This window comes from Trachurus japonicus, chromosome 23 (assembly GCF_045865225.1).
Source record: "Trachurus japonicus isolate A0001 chromosome 23, Traja_1.0".
Taxonomy (NCBI): Eukaryota; Metazoa; Chordata; class Actinopteri; order Carangiformes; family Carangidae; genus Trachurus; species Trachurus japonicus.
Genome location: NC_140929.1, coordinates 5163482 through 5178455, shown reverse-complemented (window position 1 = coordinate 5178455; position 14974 = coordinate 5163482). Strand labels below are relative to the sequence as shown.

The 14974-nt window shown below is 42.3% G+C and overlaps 1 protein-coding gene across 1 annotated transcript; it reads right to left on the bottom strand.

The window, feature by feature from the left end:
* Positions 1–453: 453 nt before the first annotated feature.
* On the bottom strand, positions 454–10352 carry LOC146962390 (arg8-vasotocin receptor-like). Its single transcript, XM_085769340.1, has 3 exons — positions 9991–10352; positions 8125–8776; positions 454–854 (listed from the first exon to the last, which is right to left on the bottom strand). Exons 1-3 carry the CDS (start codon positions 10306–10308, stop codon positions 565–567), a joined length of 1260 nt encoding a protein of 419 aa, XP_085625466.1. The 5' UTR covers positions 10309–10352; the 3' UTR covers positions 454–564.
* Between the last annotated feature and the right edge of the window lie 4622 nt (positions 10353–14974).

Below are 14974 nucleotides of genomic sequence, written 5' to 3'. Positions count from 1 at the left end.
CATTTTGGCTAACTTCCTGTCAGCCGATGGAGTTAGCAGTCCCCGCCCTCGTCCCTACGTCAACACATTCACGCGCATCCCTTGGCTGCACACACAGAGAGGACCGCCCCTTTATGCCGTTCTCTCTCTCCTCATTGGATAAAGGTTGTAGGATACAAGGAAAGTTTTCTCCTCGGCTTACAGCAGAGCAGAGTGACTGACAGACCCGTGTTTCAGACCAAACACTCTATATAAGTGATTCCCGTCGGAAGATATAACTATTTAAGACTTATATTAACACATATATTCCGCTTACTTCTGCTTTAAAGCTCCAACCAACCTGGTTAGACGCTGTTTCTAACCTGAACAGAGCCGACATCAACAACACAAACAGCCACGTGGTAAACTTTCCCACTCTGGATCGGACCAACGAGAACAAACCCACCCTCAGATGAGATGGGATCACACCTTCCTTCCTCCGCTGCTACAACCCAGCAGGTAAAACCAGTTCATGTGTTCGGTGTCGCCTTCGCCAAGCAGACACACAACACACACAACACACTATGTGGACGGACTTTCTTCTGGTCAGGACGTGGACGGGACCTGTGGACAGTTTCTGGGGACGACGGGGTTCAGGTCCCTGAAGGGCTCGGAAAGCCGCGGCCCCTGCAGACGGGACAGCAGCGTGGTCCGGCGGAAGCTGCTGTCCGAGTCCCGGTGGGGGCCGAACTTGGTCTTGAGGCGGCGGCAGCACGGCAGGCTGCCGGCGAAGTCGGACAGGAGGTGTCCGCTGAAGATCATGTAGATCCAGGGGTTGCAGCAGCTGTTGAGGCTGGCGAGGAGCGCGGACAGCGTCACGGCCGTGTTCTCAGAGTCTGCAGGGGGAAACACAGGGAGGCGTCAGCTGCTCGTTTGTTATTTTCTTTCTTTTCACTGCAAAAAGTCAAAATCTTTCCAAGAATATTTGTCTCATTTCTAGTGCAAACTATTTCTAGTGCAAACTAAACTATTTTCACTCAAAATAAGATTCATCACCTAAAAATGAACTTGTTTTTTAGATCATTTTCATTTGTTTCAAACTAATTTTCACTTATAAGTGAATAAGTAGAAAAATCTGCCAGTGAAAGCAAGTTTTTTTGTGCTTGTAATCAGAAAGAAAAACTTGATCCACTGTCAGATTCTTCTACTTATTTCAAGTGAAAATCTGCTTTAAAGAAGTAAAAAGTGTCTAAAAACAAGCTACTTTTCAATGTGATGAGTCTTATTTTAAGTAGAATGAGATTTGTTTTGACTAGAAATGACATTTTGACTAGAAATAAGACAAATATTCTTGGTAAGATATTGAGTTTTTGCAGTGTTCTTTCTTTTTATTTATTCCAACCAAGGCAATCTCACAATTTGACAGTATCATCACAACATTTCTTCCATTGGTTGGAAGGGAGCAGGGAGAAGATACATCTTATATTGCCTGCCCCTCACTTAAAGGGACAACGAGGAGTTTTGGAAAAGCGAAGTGTTTTCACACAACATTTATGAGCCTCGGCGCGCACCGTGAAATTCTTTGACCGGCGCAAGACAGACTCATGTTTTCATTCATCAAGAATTAAAGTCAGAGGTTTGAAGACGATCACATACCATCGTAGTTCCGACCATTAACGGCGATTCGGCTGCGTTATTCTCATGACGAAAAGCCTGTGCATATTCTCATTTGTCCAGGTCAGTATTTCAAAGGAGGTTAATCGAAAGCAACTGGACTTAGTTATTTGTCTAGGAAGACTAGGGCTGTCCCAAACGATTATTTTTCTCCCGATGAATCTATCGACTATTTTTCCGATTAGTCGATTAGTCTAACGATTAATTTTTTGACTAATCTAACGATTATTTTTTGGTTGACGATTAGTCATTTACAAAAAAACACTTCTGGACACTTATCTTATTTAAATTGTTCAGATACTCTTTCTGGTGTGCATTCCTCTTCATAATCTTTTTTATTAGATTATGATTAAAGTTGTATTATCTGTCAGTCACTGAGCAAACTGTAGTCTTACCATAATGTAAACAAGACAAGTATAATGAAAACAAAAAACAGCATTATAAGAATCATTGGCTACATTTATCATAATTTCTGATATTTCTGCTATTTCCTTAAGCATTTTCTTGGCTTGGAAAACATTAGTACAAGTCTTCAATTCATTACTTTTACAGAGTTCCATAGTTTGACTCCAGCTACAGAGATACACATCTGTTTTCAAAGTTGTCCAAGCAAACGGGCGATTTAAAATGAAACTTCCTCCTTTCTTCTTCCTCCTTTAATCTGGTGCTGCAGCGTTTCACATGTTCATCGCCCCCCCTCCGGCTCCAGTTCTTCAAGCTTCTCGTGTAATCACAGGATTTACGACGTGTTGGATTTTATTCAGATTCAGACGACACACAACCTCAGGGGTTGGATCACACTGTGGCTGCCTGCGGGGAGGAAGTCGGCTTATCAAGCTTCCTCTGCCTCTAACGCCAAATATTACATGGAAAAATATTTGCAGTGCAAATTTTGGGCCCTGAAAAAATTGCTGTTGAACTGAGGAGCTGCAGTCGAAGGCTGATTTGACGCACCAAAAATACTCTGCACATCAGCCCTGATCGGTCGTGTTTCATTGACAACAATTAAGGTGAAGTCACAGAGCTGCACATGTTGATTTACATAAAAACAATGACTGGATGTTAAGATTTTAATTAGGCTTAATATAATGGAATCCTTTTATCTTGTACTAATCAGGAATATCAAGCTATTTATCAGTTTTTAATTCCCTACCACAAACTTTCCAATTCACCACCAGGCTTGCATCTACCAATTAGCATTAGCAGGCGGTACATACACTATATACACATATAGCCTAGTATAGCTGGTTTACGCACTACAATCTACATTTAGATTGGTTTAAATGGGGCTAAAGTACATTTGAGAAATACAAAAAGAGAATTAAAACATCTGTGCAAGATGTTGTATGAGAGTTGTAGCAGATCCCACGTGCTTTGAGAATAAAAACAGAAAAGCTGCTGCTCCATAGTTTAGTATGTAAAGATAAATGACTCGCCCCACAGGGAGCCAGGATAAAGGTCTTACTGTATAACACCGGGAACTCTCAGATGTATTTCCATGTTTAAATCTTGAACACACATCATAAAGAACCAAGAGCTGCTGCAGCATCAAACAGTACACGCTGCAATCTGTGGCTCCTTATATGGAAAAACTAATTGTATATATTTTTTATCAAACGGTTCTTCAATCAGAAGACACAATCATCGCTTGGAGATTAGTTCATGTGCAGTTGTTGAACAAGTGAACTCAGTGTATACACTGAGTTGTCCCAGGTGTCGAGCTCACGAGGTCAGTTAACAGGCAAATCCCAGAGTCGTGTCAAACTATGATTAATGAAGGGATCCAAGGTTTTGGAGAGGTGTGTGTGTGTGTGTGTGTGTGTGTGTTTCTGAGTGTGTGTTTGGATTTCAGCAAGACGAAACACAGGTGGAAAAAATCAGAAAATGCAGTTATTGTTTCTCTCTGGTTCATTAATGTATCAGCAGCAGCAGCAGCAGCAGCTCAGAGTAGATGTTGTTACCCAACTGGTCCAGTCTTGTGTTAAACCATAAGTCTGGCTCACAATTGATCCAAAGATAAATGCAGGTATTAGACTAGAAATGATGTGGAGCACTATTCCCTCTAAGGTGTTTTACTGTGCAGTTGCACACTGCTTTTCCCCACCTCTTTGCCCAGAAGACAAAAAAAGTTGCACACTCAAATATCCCCGACTAGTTTACTGTTTATTTCTCCCTAATGTGCGCTTCGAATTGTGAAATTTATGACCTTAACCGTGGTCTGTAGTGCAACTACGATTTAAAGCAGAAGTAAGTGATATATTTGTGTTAATATAAGTCTTAAATAGTTATATCTTCCGACAGCAATCACTTCTATAGAGTGTTTGGTCTGAAACACGGGTCTGTCAGTCACTCTGCTCTGCTCTGAGCCGAAGAGAAAACATTTATCGTATCCTACAGTTTTTATCCAATGAGGAGAGAGAACGGCATGCAGGGCTGTGTGTGCAGCCAAGGAACGCCGTGAATGTGGTGACGTAGCGACGAGGACTGTTATGGTGCGTTCAAGGAAACTCGTATTTTTCCGACCGTGAAGTGGTACCAGTTCAATCTGGTACGAGTTCACCGGTCGGAAGTTACGAGTGGCCGTTATAGTGACTTTCACCGGTAAAACAGGTCGGAAAAACACGAGTGGGTTGCCTGAAACGCTACAAAGTCGTAAATTGTGACTTGAAGCTGTAATTTACGATTTCAAAAGCCTGCCTGGAACGCAGCATTAGCGAAAACGACCGGACCACTTACTTCTGCTTTAAGTTTTTGCTTGAGAATTATTATTACTGTTCATATCAAGAATGCTTCTGTGTTAAGAGTTGATGACACCAACTTGACATTAGTTTTTTTTTTCATATTGTTCATATGGCAATAAATGCAAATGCAATCTATTTTGCCAAAACAATATTGTATTTTGTTATCATTAACTGTAACTGACCTAGATATGGAGTAGCCCAGCCTAGTCTAGGTTGTCAAAATAATCTGTTATTATTAATAATAGTTAATAGCCAATTGTATTGATATTTGGAGTTGGAGAGGTGAGGCCATAGCACCAGCAGGTGGACGTACTGTGTACGCTTGAGCTTTCGCTCACTGTCACTCAAGCATGTCATCAGGGGAGTTGAATTTCTGCTCAGGAGTTTTGAAAATTACATGTAGAGGGAACATTGATGTGGAGGTTTAGAAAACATTTTCTTTTTGCAAAATTGTAGAAATGTCTGGATGGATAGAAAATGAAAAACATTTTCCTGCTCTGGGAACATGTTTCATTTAAATTATATCAATTATAAATAATATCTCCTCACAAAATATTGCAATACTGTGCTGTATCTTTTCTTTTCCTTCCACCGGACTTGATGAAATCGATGTGAAGTGACCGTAACTGCACCAGAACATAATTGAGCTCCAACTCCTCTCTGTCTCATCCTGTGAGTCATCCCCATGTACAAAGGCTCTGATTGGCTCAGATGGTTCTCCAGCTGTGGAAACATCTGTCACTGAGCAGAAGAAGACGATGTGTGTGGGTGGGTGGTGATTTAGCAGCACATTCTCACTCTTCACATACGTATACCTTTGGGGTGGATCCAGTAACGGCACCTTTCAACGAGCAGATACAAGACTGATCAACAGGGCAGTGGAGTCATCAGGAGGCGGTTGCGTCAGTTTTTAGGGCTACGAAAGCACTTAGGGTTCAATTCGGCCCCGACTCAAGAACAATTATTTGGTCTTGTCCCAAATTTGGCGCAGACTAAAGGCTGTAGTTACGCAAGGGAGACGTTTTCCTTCAAGGCTTTCAGCCAGAAGAGCGTTGTGTCTACAGTACCATCTGCCAGAAAGGCTTCCCAACAGAACTGTAAAGTCCACATCAGAGCAGCTTGTCGGTGGCGGTGGATGAGTGGATGTTTCATTGAGGGCAGTGGTCTTTTTCACAACCAATTTTTCACATCAGTTTTGTTAATTACAGGATGTTTTTGAAACCAATGGCAAATTGGCCCATTGCCATAATCCCTATAGTTTTAGGAGTAGGTTCCTTACTCAGAGCCGCGAGCTTCTCAGAGCTACACTACGGAGGCTCATGGGACTTCTTGGTTTCCCTCATCAAACTCATCAAATACACAATCCAGCAACTCCTAAACGCTCTGGTGGACAAGTTGTAACCTGCACATTCACCACGCTATGAGATAATAACACAACGTTACCAGACAGAGTTGGTCACAACTTGTCCACCAGAGCGTTTTGGAGTTGTTGGATTGTGTATTTGATGAGTTTGATGAGGGAAACCAAGAAATCCCATGAGCCTCCGTAGCGTAGCTCTGAGCAGCTCGCGGCTCTGCTCCGCCGTTCTAGCTTGCACCGACAATTAACGAACCAACCTACTGCTAAAACTATAGGGATTATGGGAATGGGCCAATTTGCCAAAATGTTGAGCTATCCCTTTAAATTCAGGATGTTTTTGAAACCAATGACCAGTAAAAATGAATGATTCTCCTTTTTATTTGGGAACCTAATTCAGATCGCCCAACTCCACTTTGAGAACCAATTGAAGTTCTGGTTTAAGCGACAGAACTATTTGGTTTGGTCACCTTTATCCTGGAAAACCTTTATTTTACAGATCTAAATTAGCATTTCAGATCCAACCCAGGATGTTGTTTACATTGTGTATTCTGTATTGGTTTTCATTAACTTGCACTGTCCTTTCAAGTCAACTTCTTCTAAGTCAACTTTCATTGCAGCAGAGAACAATGGAAGTCTATCAGACCACGCTGCTGCACCTGTTAAAGGGTCCATAAATCTGTGAGTGATGATTTTGGACTGAGGCTGTCTTGGCTTTAGATGTCTGGATTTTTATCCTTACCACCAAAACAAAACCTTTTTCAACTCTGTGTCCAAAGTTCAGCACCTCAAGGCTTAAAACTTCTCAATTTAAACGCTCTCTTTTTTTTTTTTCTTTACCTGTCATGGTTGTGTTGGTCAAGGCTCAGAAATCCCCTGCACACACCATTACTTTCCAATTTTTTTTCCTGATTGAATCTGCTGCTTTTTTGGCATTTGGACAGTTTAATGTCAAACAAGGACAGGAACTCGGTGTCCATCTGAAAGTTTATTCCTCTCAGGTTCAGAAAAACCCTGTGAAAGCAGCACACAGCCTATCACGGATCAGCAAAACTCTCTGAAATTAAATTCTCCAGGTGGGTGAGCAGCTGCTTCAGTCTGACCAAGGCAGGTTTTTTAACAGGCTGGAGAGTGTAAAAAAAAATGTTTATCCTCACCTCTATCATATGGAAATCACACACTCTGACTGCACATGTCTGGATTTAAATAAAATACTGAATATCTTATTTATTCGGAGGACAATTTGAAGTGTTTCCACTTCCCAGGCTGACCTTGAAAAACCTGAATATATTTACACACGGCGGAAATTGTTCCTGAGATTAACAAGTTGCACAAATATTTGGCCTTTAAATAAATTCAAACATGAGGCAAGTGTTGTGACTCATTCAAATATTGTCGACATACAGCACCTCTACTTCACCATACAGTAAACACCTGCTGTTTGAGCTGTAGCTTCTGCTGTGATTAATATTTAGATTTTCTTACATAAAAGGTGGCTGAAATGGAAAAGCTGGGCACAGAATTTCATCTGTTTTTACTTCCCCAATGATAAATCGGCAAAGACTCATGATAGTTGGAGAAGGAAACAGCAGAGATTAAAAAAGATCGTAATATAAACTTTACATAACAATCATGAGACTTAAAAAATAACTTAAAGGATTTTATTTTGAAAAAATCTGGCCTTTTTGAGACTTTACAGGACCTGCAGACGACATTGAATGTCACCTTGAGCATGTTGGTGTTGATGTCAGCATCAAACACCAAATCATGGCCATAGCTTTGACAGAAAAGCCTGAGGGTCACTGAACACTGGAGGGTTTTTATCCTCTGAGGACCATGAACGTCTGGAAAAACTCATGGAGATTTATTAGATAAAATAAAAACACAACCCTCAACACCTGGGAAACGTTTTTAGACTCTCTTTGCTGTTATATGAGCTATTAGATGATTCTTGGTCCAGAATTACCTCAAATCAAACTTTGAACCAATGACCATAACTGGTGGTTTATGTATGTTGTTCATATATGTTTCGTGTAAGATGTCAAGGTGTTTCATTGTCCTAGTCCTGCCTCTTGTACTTTTTATCGTCATTGTTTTTTATGTCAAACATCAATCTGCCAATGGGACTGGGGATGGAAATTAGCCACTGTGCTATAATCCCCCATATTTACATGTCAATGTCCATCAATATGAACTGTTCCCATTTTTAAAAACATAAATAAATCTGAATCTGCTTCAATAAGCTTTGTAATCAAGGATGCAACACAAATCTTCCCCCACAGGGAAACTAATGTTTCCAGTGAGGAGGTTGGTGTTGGTGGTGGAGGCACCAGAACCACTGTGGACCTGTTGCATTGACTCTTTCTGGAAGGTGTACAGTAAATAGAAACTCACCGTCCCAGGAGAAGGTCTCGTCCCACACCGACCACATCTGCACGGTGAAGAACGGCGCCCAGCACACCACGTAGGCCACCACGATCACGAAAGTCATCTTCACCGTGCGTAACTTGGCGCGGGAGATGGTGCTGACGCTGCTCACCGAGCTCCTGCCCAGGATGCCGTTCTTGGTGGCCTCGGCCACGGCGCCCACGCTCTTCTTCCTCCGCGTCTTGTACTTGAGGTTCATCCAGATCGTGCGGCAGATGAATCCGTAGCACAGCACGAGCACGACCACCGGCACGAGGAAGATCCCGGCCGTGAACCAGGTGATGTAGGCGCGCGCCCCCCACGGCTCTATGAAGTGGCCCCAGCAGTCGTAGACGGCCGAGCCGGGGTGCACCTCGCTCAGGGAGAAGATGAAGTACTGCGGGGTGCTGAGGACCAGGCTGCAGGCCCACGTGGAGCCGATCATGACGTAGGCGCGCTGCGTGGGCTGCTGGATGGTCTGCAGCGGGTGGCAGATGGCGATGTAGCGGTCCAGCGTCATCATCACCATCATGTAGGTGGAGGCGAACATGCCCAGGACCTGCAGGTGCTTCACGATGCGGCACAGGAAGTCCGGACCGTAGAAGCGGAAGGTGATCTCCCAGCACAGCTGCGGCAGCACCTGGAAGAAAGAAAGAAAAAAAAAACTTCACGACCTTTGAAAAACAGAATTGCTGAACACATGTGGGAGCAACATTAGGACCAATGATCAAAGAAGCCCGGTTGCCAGACAAATTCAATCTCTTCAAACATACTGTGGCATCTCTCAGATACACAGGCATCGAATATGTCCAACTTCCACGAAAGGGGGGGTGACATAAACAACCTTCTCCTCAAACGGGAACTTTTTTGGATCTACACTCTTACAGGGATAGTTCACCCAAAATTCAAATTGCACTCATTATCTACTCCCCTCATGTGGACTAAGGGCTGGGAGAAGTTTCAGAGTCCTCCGTGGCTTCTCTGAGTTACAGGGGGTCTCGGTGTAGCAGTGCATGTCCATATAACGGTTGCAAATGGATACCAACTGTCTTCGTAACAAAAAGACACACCAGAAAACATCCAAATACCTCCATGCTGCTCGTATGTAATGTCCGTCTTGTATTGAAGCCCCGAAATGCGAAAAGTCTATAAAAATTAAATAAGTCTATATTTCAAGCTTGTTTGTAGCGGAAGCTCCTCTTCCCAGTTCGTCCAAATTTGACGAACCGGGAAGAGGATCTTCGTGAAGCTTCCGCTACAAAACAAGCTTGAAATATAGACTTATTTAATTTTTTTTGGGACAATTTCGCATTTCGGGGCTTCAATACAAGACGGACATTACATACGAGCAGCATGGAGGTATTTGGATGTGTTTTGGTGTGTCTTTTTGTTACGAAGACAGTTGGTATCCATTTGCAACCGTTATATGGACATGCACTGCTACGCCGAGACCCCCTGTAACTCAGAGAAGCCACGGAGGACTCTGAAACTTCTCCCAGCCCTTAGTCCACATGAGGGTGAGTAGATAATAGATAATGAAATTTCACTTTTGGGTGAACTATCCCTTTAACACAGTCTCTCCTAAAGGTCTCAACGAAGAGATGAACATCAGACCTTTCTTATGAGCTCTTGTATTTTTTCTTTTTTCTTTTCTGGGTTCACTGTTTCTTCTGCTTCTATCATGACTTGTTGCAATAAATTGATAGGCTGAGTTCTGCAGAGTTGCGAGTCCTACCCTTGTTTTTTCTATTTTGCCTATTTTTTTTTGTACTCTGCACCTGCCCCTCGCTGGTGTGATGATGTGCGTGTCTGTCGTGTCTGTCTACTCTGGTTTGGTTTGTTCTTTCTCAGTACCTGGAAGAAAGCCACCACCAGGTCCGCGAGGCTCAGGTGCTTCATGAACAGGTGCATGCGCGACGGTTTCCGCCGGTTCTTGTGCATGGCCAGCAGCACGCTCACGTTGCCCACCACGGCGGCGATGAACGCGAGGCTCAGGACGGTGATCTCGATCTTGGCCACTTCTTCGTTGCGTCCAAACGGGTCGTCGGTGGCGTTTCTCTTCCCGCTGATGTTCCCAGCTGCTCTGGTCTCCAGCTGCTGCAGCGTCAAGTTGAACCCCTCGGTGCAGTTTCTGGCCGTGATGTTGCAGGAGCTCTCCGAGGGGAAGAGCATGGTGACCGCGGCTCCACCGAGCGCACCGAGCTGGCTGCCCGTCTGCCCGTCTGCCCGTGCGTAACCGTGGCTGAAGTCAAATTCCCCCAATTACTCCAGCGTTACGCGGACTGAACCGGTCAGAAGTTTAAAAAAAGAAAAGAAAAGAAAAGAAAGAAAGAAAGGAAGAAAAAGAAAGAAACCAAAAGATCGTCCAGTTGATTTTGATTTTTCCACCGTGACGCACAGTGACTCCTGGTTTTGGATCCGAGCTGCTGCGCTGCTGCAGATCCAGCCTCTTTTAAAGGCTCCTGCCCCTGTGACCAGACCAGACACCAGCACCCCCCCCCTCCTCTCCCCCAACACACACACACACACACCCTTCCCCACTCTCACACACACATTTCCTCTTCCCTCCCTCCCCTCTTTAACAGCAAAACAAACTAGTGCAGGCTGCTGAACGTGTGGCCAGAGAGAGAGAGAGAGAGAGAAAAAAAAGTGTAAACAACCCAGCAAATTAAATTGTTCAATTTTGTTTCATTATGGGCAAACTGGAGGGCGATTTTACCCAGAATTGAAATGAAAATGAAAATCGTTAAAGGCCAAAATTGAGGAGAATTAACAATTAACATTTCAACCTCAACACAGTTTCCAAGGTGATGTGTTCTGATGTGTTGTTTGGTCCAAACAACTGTCAAAACCCTAAAAAACAGACCAGAGAGAAGACCAGGATATTCTTATCTTTTTTTGTGTTTTTGCTTGAAAAACCCTGATAACGAATGCATTCTCTATTAAATTAATTTTCTGCCCATTAATTGATTTGCTAATCATTTCAGATCAGCTGGCGTTATCTCTTGGGTTCATTTACTTTGAAAATCTTCTATCACAACAGTAGAAGTTTATACGAACCAACATAAAAATTAATTTTATAATATTCCACCCCAATAAGCAGCAGCTAATGATGAAAAAACTGATCTGAACAACAAATATTGATTCTTTCTGTGTAATTTTAACCAATTTTGCATTATTTAAAGTGGCCAAATTGGCCGTTAGCAGCTCCTGTTTGTGGTGAACTTATGGATTCACAGAAAACTTGTGAAGATTCTCAGGAAAGTTCTGAGTTGTCCTTTTTTCTCTGTAACTTCTAACCAGATAAACATTATGTTTATTCATGATGGACGAACCCCAGTAAAGTTTGGTGCAGGTCCAGTTAAAGAGACGAATCCAGGACTGTTTTTATTAGCCTACCTGTTCTTTCCAAAACATTGCAATATGTCACTCTCTGACAGTTGCATCGGTTTCTCAGGGGGAAAAAAATCTGACACAATAACAGTGTAGATCTATGAGTTTGAACAAATTGGTGCAGATTCAGATAAATAAAATGCTGAATCTGCATCACACACACAGAGAGAGAGAGTTGTGCTTTATTATTAATGTAAGGTAACGGTGTCTGTGGCATCTGCAGCGTTTTAGGATAACATTCACTTCCTGTTCAGAGTCTGTATGAGTCATAGGTCGCACACTGCTGCAGGAGCCAAAGCAGAAAAGAGCATTTTTTATGAAAGAGGAGCTGAAGACACATTACCCACAACCCCCCTCTTCCCTCACTGCCATCTGTTTGATCTGCTGTTTTCCTCATAAGAAGCTCATTAGTTTAAATGTCAGGAAAACTTTCGCTGAAAATGTCCATGGGCAAGTTTCGTCCAAGAAAACGTCCAAAAATAAAAAATGTTAACTTACAGACCTTCACGTTTAAAAGGCTGGAACCAGGAAACTCAAACACATTTCTAATCAGGATTATTTCTCCATCAGTTTATCGATGAATCAACTCATAATATCAATTTCCTTGGAATTAGCATCTAATTACCACCACAACCCCCTCCCTGCACGTGAATGTAGATGTAACCCTCCATTCATTCTGACCATGACACTATAATGTCTGTGTGTGTAAGAGGAGGGGGAGGGGCTTAAGTGTAGCCTGTGCAGCATAATGTGTTTATGTGGCGATAACCTGATAACCTCAGACACAGCGCTTGTTTTCTCAGCGTCGGATAAGAAAACAAACTGAGACACAAGTGGAAAACTCCCGCGGGAAGATACACACAAAAGTTTTCAAAGTCGCAGCTTCTTCTCAGAAACTTCCCACAAAGGTTTCACAATACAATACAATACAACAACACAAACAACAACACCAACACCTCTGTCTCCTCTTCCCATTCTTCACACTGTCTTATCTTCTTTCCTTCGCCTCAGCAAATTCCTTAAAGTCCAAACAAACTTCACAACAAATCTGTGTCTTAATTATAGATGATTAATGCATACTTCTGTTGTTTGTGTTTGCGTAAATTGGATCCAACTTAAAGGGTTAGTTCACCCAAAATTGAAATTGCACTCATTATCTTCTCACCCTCATGTCGCTAAGGGCTGGGAGAAGTTTCAGAGTCCTCCGTGGCTTCTCTGAGTTACAGGGGGTCTCGGCGTAGCAGTGCATGTCCATATAACGGTTGCAAATGGATACCAACTGTCTTTGTAACAAAAACACACACCAAAAAACATCCAAATACCTCCATGCTGCTCGTATGTAATGTCCTTTTTTGTCCTTTTTTTTCAAGCTTGTTTATAGCGGAAGCTTCTCGAAGCTCCTCTTCCCGGTTCGTCATATTTGGACGAACCAGGGTCTGTCCTCTTCCCAGTTCAAGCTTGAAAAGTGGACTTATTTCATTTTTTCCGGGACAATTTCGCATTTCGGGGCTTCAATACAAGACGGACATTACATACGAGCAGCATGGAGGTATTTGGATGTTTTTTGGTGTGTCTTTTTGTTACGAAGACAGTTGGTATCCATTTGCAACTGTTATGGACATGCACTGCTACGCCGAGACCCCCTGTAACTCAGAGAAGCCATGGATAACTCTGAAACTTCTCCCAGCCCTTAGTCGACATGAGGGTGAGTAGATAATGAGTGAAATTTCAATCTTGGGTGAACTATCGCTTTAAAGAGTTTAGTGTGAACAGAATCACAAAAAGTTTCTGTTAACGTCCACAGAGACTGTAGCTCCATTCAAACTGGCCTCATGTCCCTATAGAGGAGGTGGAGGTGGAGCGACGTTATTACCTGCACTGCTCAGTGGTTTTGATTCAGTCTGGAGCACGTATGGAGGTAATATTCAACCTGCACTCCAGGAATAACTGCAGTCACAGTTGTTTTTTCCTGTGAACTCACTGGTCCTGCTGTAATTTGAATCCTGTCCAGAGCAATTTCCATCTGTTTTGAAGTCATTTTTTCAGCGTAAACCTTCGAGGAATGTTAAAAAAAAAAGCTACAAACTCAAAACTCAAACTATATGTGAAACTGATGAAAACTTTAAAAATATAGTAATTCTCAGGCAAGTTCTGTTCTGTTAAGACGTTTATTAGAGATGTCCGTCAGAGGTAACAATGTCCTAAGGAAGCATAAGTCGCTCCAAACCAATCGATATGTGTTTTATATTTGAGTTATGACGGTGAGAAGGAATTATTTTTGATTCAAATTCACCCCACGCAGCATCTTTGACTCCACTTCAACTCTCCAGCCGTCCCTGTGGAGTCTATTGTTCTGTCTGTCTGTATCTATGTCCAGCTGAATATCAATGTCTGTTAAATTACTGGCGAGCACAATGAATATTTAATTTTCTAACCATCCATATTGGGGTTCTTTCTTTTCTTTTTTTAAGTAAGAAAATAGTTTTAGGGAAATAATTTGAATGACTGTCAGACAAACATCCATAAGCCAAATGAGAAACCATAAAAAACTTTCCTGAGAAGCATTTAGATTTTAAGTTGAATTCATTATCAGTGTAATACATCTAATTGCATTTAGCAGACAGAAACTGCCCGCATACTTTATTTTGCTGAATCATATTGAAAACCCACAGTGCAACTCATAGTTTTACAACAGTTAATGTGCAACTTCTTGAATTATTTTTATTTCTAAAGTTTGCTTATTGCTTTTCCCCCATTAGAATTAAACCTTGTAGTTGTGTCTTCTTTTCATTTCCTGTACACTGACGATGAAAACAGGACACTAGAACAATTGCAATACTTTAATCATTTGTTCATAAAAACTTCCTGCACCTATTTCCTAATGCTAAGTGAGAACAAAAACATTTGTTGCCGCCTCACGAGACCTTGTATTCTCTTCCACCTCTTTGTTCCAGGTTCATCCTCAGACACCGGAGTCAAGCACGCTGTAATTTCCAGCACTCGATGCCATACAAGGCCACAACTTAGTATCTTAATGTTCAATCTATATGCAAGGAGCGTGAGTGGAGAGAGGGATTTGGAAGTCACAGAGGCTGATTCTGTTTTTCATGTCAAGTTGTTGTGCAGAGGCAGAGCCAGCTGCTGATGTAGACCATTACATAATGTTGTGGTTTAACAATGGTGGGTAATGGTCAGGGCTGTCAGGAGCTATAGATTTATTACAGTGTGATTATGAAACCTGTCAGACTCGCATAATAATGATACATAACCCAGGACCGGTGTAGAGACTGATAAGAGCTGAGATGGAAAAACACATGTTATCTGCAGGTATTTAATCACAGAAACTCTTTGATTTACTCTTTTCTAAAGGGTTAAGTCACTAAAAATGAGAGGAATACATATATCTTACTCTAAGTTTGGTCTATGTCCTTGCATAAACCCGACA